General features: G+C 36.4%; 1 protein-coding gene across 2 annotated transcripts; it reads left to right on the forward strand.

Annotated features, from left to right (window-relative positions):
• Positions 1 to 75: 75 nt before the first annotated feature.
• On the forward strand, positions 76 to 5,076 carry LOC140973886 (cytosolic endo-beta-N-acetylglucosaminidase 1). Of its 2 annotated transcripts, none has more exons than XM_073436996.1 (11): positions 76 to 728; positions 1,388 to 1,525; positions 1,831 to 1,940; positions 2,020 to 2,131; positions 2,215 to 2,322; positions 2,736 to 2,848; positions 2,933 to 3,014; positions 3,356 to 3,436; positions 3,567 to 3,622; positions 3,906 to 4,041; positions 4,152 to 5,076. In XM_073436996.1, the coding sequence occupies exons 1-11, from the start codon at positions 225 to 227 to the stop codon at positions 4,899 to 4,901; spliced, it is 2,190 nt and encodes a 729-aa protein (XP_073293097.1). In that variant the 5' UTR covers positions 76 to 224; the 3' UTR covers positions 4,902 to 5,076. The 2 variants fall into 2 exon arrangements, with proteins under 2 accessions (XP_073293097.1, XP_073293098.1); XM_073436997.1 differs by having other exon boundaries at positions 591 to 728; positions 1,422 to 1,525.
• The last annotated feature ends 1,413 nt before the right edge of the window (positions 5,077 to 6,489 follow it).

Raw genomic sequence — 6,489 nt, forward strand, 5'->3', positions numbered from 1 at the left:
GTTTTGTTTTTCGATTTTAATTCTTGAATATTTTTTGTAGAAAATATCTATGATTACATCAGTTTCTTCATCATTGCACCAAATGAACGAACGAGCCCCTAGAAACACAATTTGAAGATTGCGAGTAAATAATTCAGAAAATCTTCATAAATTCAAATCCTCACGCGATTTCTTGAAGAAATCCATGTCAGCTCGTATGGATCTTGTCCCTCTCCGACTCTTCAATGCCCATGTCCCTCCATTCCTACATAAAAACCCATTATCCCAAAGCTTTCACCATCCTCAAGAACCTCCGCTCCCTTATCTACACACTAATGGAGCTACCGTCCGCCGGGGAAAACCCAGAAGATGCCTCTTCCGGTGACCCTCCGCCGCCGTTCGATCCTCTGACACCCGCTGTTCCCCTTTCGTATCCGCTGAAAACGTTGGATGAATTGGAAGGCCGCTTCTATTTCAAATCTTTTCACTTCCCGTTCAACCAAGCTGCGGTGAAGCTATCATCTGCAGGAGGTGGTGATACGCCGATGCCGGAGCGGCCGCGGATTCTGGTGTGTCATGATATGGCGGGAGGGTATACTGATGACAGATTTGTGCAAGGTGGTACTAATGATGATGCATACGCGATTTGGCATTGGTATTTGATTGATGTTTTTGTGTATTTTTCGCATAATTTGGTGACTCTGCCGCCACCATGCTGGACTAATACTGCTCACAGACATGGCGTTAAGGTATAAAGTTATAGCAAATGGTTTTCTTTGGACCATTCTTTTACCCATTTTCTAATGATAGCTTGTCCTCGGGTTACATCTTATATAGTTTTTATGGCGGCAGTTGATTTTGTAAAGCTTATCATGATTGTGTGGTGAATTTTTTTTAACTTTATGGGAGTTGAGAGGAAAAGTTGTATCTTTTTTGCCTTTTCAGGTCTAAACTGTATCAGCCTTTCAAATGTACCATAGGCTCCACAGTGAAATGTGGATGGGCAATTTGAGGGATATTTAGCTAACACGCTAGTCTTTTGAATTGGGTTCTACTTTTGAGCTTGTGGATTAATGTCGCTACTTCTTTTTTAAGTCGAGGGAGCAAAGGGTCGGCCTGAGAAAGGGCTATCTTTTGGTTATTAGAATTAGCCTATATCCCTCTGCTTATTGCCTAACACAATTATGGTGAGAACTGGGAATAGGAATAAACTCACACCCTATTTTGAAATGATGAAACTTATTTTTTTAAGAAAAGTCACCAATTGTAAGTTGTTACTGTTCTAAATTGCTCCAATTTTCTTGCTATATTTAAGTGGAATATATTCTTCTATTCAGTTTTGTTATGCGGCAGTTGAAATTATTGGCTCATCATATTGTGGTTGTTCCTGTATCCTTGCACACACAAGTCATTGGGAACTTTCATCATGGAGTGGGGTGAAGGGAAAAAGCTTGCTGACAAACTGCTATCGACAAAGGATTCTGCTCATATGTATGCTGAGCGATTAACCGAGCTTGCTGTGGCGCTTGGATTTGATGGTTGGCTGGTAAGCTATTGTTTTTTCCACATCTATAATTCAATCGTAGCTATATAATTATCTTCTGATGACGCATTCTTTATCGAGTCCTTGCTCACTCATTCTTTTTCGGCATTAGGGCGTCCTTCGTTAAGGAAAACCTATGTGATCATTCATTAAGTTAACAGCAGGATATGGAATACATATTCATAGATAATAAATAAGTTAAATTTAATCTTTGAATCATCAATAAATTGAAACAAGTTTGTTGAGTTCTTTCTTACCACAAGATTGATATTCAGAAGGGCTAGTTCTCACGTCTTATCTTTTGACAGATCAATATGGAAGTCACTTTGGATCCTGGCCAGATACCGAATCTCAAAGAATTTGTCAGCCATTTAAGCCAGACAATGCACTCTTCATTATCTGGTTCCCTGGTTATATGGTAGTGATTCATGACTTAACAGATTAACCAAGCATACCTTGTATGAACCTAAACAAAATGTATCACTGTCATTTTGCAGGTATGATAGTGTTACAATTGATGGTAATCTTAGCTGGCAGAATCAATTAAATTACAAAAACAAGCCTTTCTTTGACCTATGCGATGGCATATTCGTGAATTATTCATGGAAGGTATTTAATTTGTTATGTCAGGCCAATTTTTTTAATTTATCTCTGTTTTTTTTCTCTTAAATTTTTCACTCTATATAATGCAGGAAGATTTTCCGAAGCTATCGGCTGATGTTGCTGGTGATAGAAGGTTTGATGTGTACATGGGCATTGATGTTTTTGGAAGGGGAACTTATGGTGGTGGACAATGGACTGTAAGTTTCAATACTCTAAACTTTGCCATGCGATGGAGGATGATGCATCATTTTAGATTTTGTCTGGTTTCTAGAGTTGTAACTTCATGTGTTTTCACCTTTTGTCTTTACATTGGTAAATGATTTTCAATCCTTGTGTATCTATGGGTAAAGAATCGGTTAGTCGTTAATTGGAGGAAAAACTTGTGAATTTGACAAGAACAAGATGAGCTAAGTTCTTTGTCAGAAACTTGCATGGGGCATGTGTGTTCATCACCATGGCTTATTTATCGATTTCACGTCAAATTTACTATTTCATGTAATCTTTTATGGTCCAACACGGGGTCTAGATATATATTTTCAAGAATTTTTTCATTTTCCAGTGATTGTAAGCGTCTGATTACTTAAAAAATGTATGTTTCCTTTTTTCTTAGACAAATGTTGCCCTCAATGTGATAAAGAAAGATAATGTTTCGGCAGCCATATTTGCTCCTGGATGGGTTTACGAAACGAAACAGCCACCTAATTTTCAAACTGCTCAAAATCGGTAAATTTGGGACTATTTTCCCTTGTTAGTTCTCAGGGACGCTTGTTTTTTGTTTTTCATTTTCTTCTTGAATTAAATAAACAGATGGTGGGGACTTGTTGAGAATGCTATGGGAATTGTACAGAACTACCCGAAAACACTGCCATTCTACTCAAATTTTGATCAGGTATCTGTCAACCTTGACTATTTTGTTATGTTCCATCCTAGTGATTTATATAAGTCCATTTTCTTCTGCTAATACTCACATCGAAAGCCATTTTTTTCCAATTGTCATATGAATTTGTAACTTTTGCACACGCTTATTGCATTTTGGATTGTGATCCATTTTTGTTATGTCAGTTATAAAAAGAGTCCCATAGATGATATGAAACTGGTTCGTTTTCAGTAACCAAATTAAACTGGTACTTAAAATAAATTCGCTTTGTGGTTCTTTCTCATAGATTGGTAAGCTAGAATTTGCTCTTAATTTTCTTTGTAGATCATAAGCGAGTTATTAATTATTTCCAGGGTCACGGTTTGCATATATTCATTGATGGGGCTCAAGTCTCGGGTAATTCTTGGAACAACATTTCATCCCAAAGCTTTCAGGTACAACACCTCCCGTTTACTTGTTCAGTTTGGAGTTCTTATTCCTTTAGCTATTTGAATTTATAATCGTTAAGCTTGTTTACCGTTGCTTATTTCTCCATTTCTCCTAACTCATTTTAATTTATGACAGCCTATTATTGAGTTTTCCGAAGATTCTACCAGTCAGTCAGTCCAAATTTCCATCAAGTAAATTATTTTACTCGCATAGATCATTAAATCTTCATTCCGTTCAGTAAACATATGTGGTGGTAATGTTATTTTATGATGATTGCATTTCTTGCCGCCTCGTTTCATTAAATTTCCATTCTGTTCGGCATGTTTGAACCCTGATGGAAACTATCGAGTTTTTTATTTGCTCTTCGCTCCATTCGACAGTATGGACTTGAAGTTTTGGCATCATAAAGTGATTTCTCTGTGATTTTCCAGTAGCTGTTCATGGAAATGAGATTTTTATCTTTGGTACTCACAGGTTCAAGGAAAAATCTTACAATGGTGGTGGAAACATCACATTTAGCGGTACTCTTGACAGTCATATGGAATTCACAGCAAAGCTGTTCGAAGGAAATCTCTTATTTGGGAATTCACCTGTTCACTTTATATATTCTGTAAGCCAGTAAGCCTCACGCTCGGGAATTGTGTCGTGCAATTTTGTGTTGAAGTGATTGTTCATTTTTCGACTCCATGCATTTTTACTTAAAGCAACTAATATATGCAGGTTAAATCGAATGGAAACTCTCTTTTAGGTCTTGCTCTCGAGTTATCTTCTTCCACAGAAGAGAAAAGGACGGTATTTCTCGCTTCTGCAGGAAACACCTTGCTCACCATGAACCGTTTTTCGAGCCAGTACACAAAGGTGATACTGCCTCGAGGAGTATCCTCCTTAGATGAAGAATCTGAATGGGTCTTGCAAGAAAGTAGCATTGAAATGCATGGTCATACATTGAAAGAAATTCGGGTCGTATGCTACCGACCAAACGTGGAAAAATCGGTTTCAGTCCTGAATGACGTTACCCTTTCTGACGACACCCCATTAGAATTTTATGCAACACTTGGTGATTTGAGGATTACAACTCCAGGACAGAATTCAAAATTTCCTCCATCCACTTCATGGCTCGTGGACTGCAAGTTCATTAGTTGGATTTCGGGTTCGAAAGGATCCAAACTTCTCAGTTGTATGGTTACGTGGACTTTAAAAGAGGGTGATGCCAATCATTTCCCCAATTACAATATATACGTTGAAAAGATAATTGGAACAGAGTCTGGAGATCAGAAAAAACTTATTGAATCCGCTCCTACTCCCCTCGAGTATCTTGGCATGCCGGTGGTGAAATCATTCTACGTTTCTGAACTAGAAGTTCTCGAGGGCGTTTCAAGTGTAAAATTCGTAATACAAGTATGCGGTCTTGACGGGACACGACAAAATGTCGAAGAGTCTCCCTTCTTCCAACTGCAAGTTCAAGGTTGAACATTCTCCCCTCCACAAATCTTGATGATTTCTTGTTTGCCTTTGTTCTAAGCTCGATTAGAGGCGAATATGTATTTACATGTTATTCAACATATATAAGTTGTTGAATGCGAATAAAACAGATATTTATGATTCTAAATTAATAAATTTTATGAGCCTAAACATGAATTTTAAATATGTTTCTTTTGAGTGGTGGTGTAGTTTGGGTTTTAAAATTGACATTTCATGATTTTTTTTTGGTAAGAATCCTACAAGAATCACAAACCGAAAATGGGGCTCCAAAAACCCACTTAATAACAATAAGGAAAGACATGTCTTTCTCAAATGCGATATCTCTTACATGATTCTATCTAGTTTTACCCCATATCGATTTTTCGAAGGTTTTTTTTTTAAGTCGCTGGGAGATAAGTTTCATCGTCGAGGGGGAAACAGTCTGGATCACCAGCTAAGGTACCTAAATGTTCGCTCAGTGATAAAAGAGGTAGGGGTGCAGAGACAGCCAGGAGGTTTGCCTAGAAGCAGCCACCCTTGAAAGAGTACGTAATAGCTCACTGATCGAGCGCTCTTGTGCCGAAGAACTTTTCTTGTATTTAATTAATTTGACGTTTATCTCATTTACATGTTATAATTTTTGTACTTAATAAAAGAAAACAAATGTCAAATACAATAAAAATACGAGAGAGTGAGAATGCAAAAATCCAACTGACATCGTTAGATTTTTATATTAATTTAAATAATTCATGCATGCTTTTTTAAGATTTCTTTTTCTTGGTTCCCATCTCCTATTGTCGACAAATTGAAGAGAACAAGCATATTACAAATTGATTTTTGGAAAAAGACAAACCAAAACCAAGATGCTATAATAAATTAAATATTTTATTACAAAATTAGCAGTTGGATTAAACGACTACTATTTATTTAAGGGAAAATAAATAAATTGTACTAGTGATTATGAAATAATGCAGTAATATTATTAATTAATCTTAAATAATTCAAGTGATTGGCAAGCACTAAATTTAATTTATGGATTATTTAAGTCCCCATGAGCGGAGCACTTTCTTGCACTGCTCCCCACGTGAGCAGCCTAATAACAAAGAATTGCCGTCACGTTGTATACTTTACTCAGTCCATCTCTATCACTAGTGACATGTTTCGATTCATTTTTTTCTAAATAATATATGGTTTTATAATTAAAAATACTTATAGATATTATTTTTAAATTCAAATCTTGTATATATAGTCGTCAAAAAATAAAAAGTACTGTTATTTTTTTTAAAAAAAAAATTGTTTTATTAATTCAAAGCTTGTGTGGTCACCCCCGGCCCGATTCTAGCTGAGAAGCAATATCCATCCACTTCCCCTTTTCTGTGTGCCCAAAATACCGGCTGGACGCTCAATTATAGACGAAGCCGCGAGAGTAACATGTTATTAAATTTTAGACTTACTATGTTTTTTTTCCTTCTGTTTTTTCTGTTGTGTGGTGTTGATGTGACACCAATATGATTGTAACGTGACAGCGATATTCCAGCGATCTGAGAAAATATTAAAATTATAAAAAATCGAAAAATTAAGATCTAATATTAAAATT

This window comes from Primulina huaijiensis, chromosome 3, assembly GCF_012295235.1.
Source record: "Primulina huaijiensis isolate GDHJ02 chromosome 3, ASM1229523v2, whole genome shotgun sequence".
Taxonomy (NCBI): domain Eukaryota; kingdom Viridiplantae; phylum Streptophyta; class Magnoliopsida; order Lamiales; family Gesneriaceae; genus Primulina; species Primulina huaijiensis.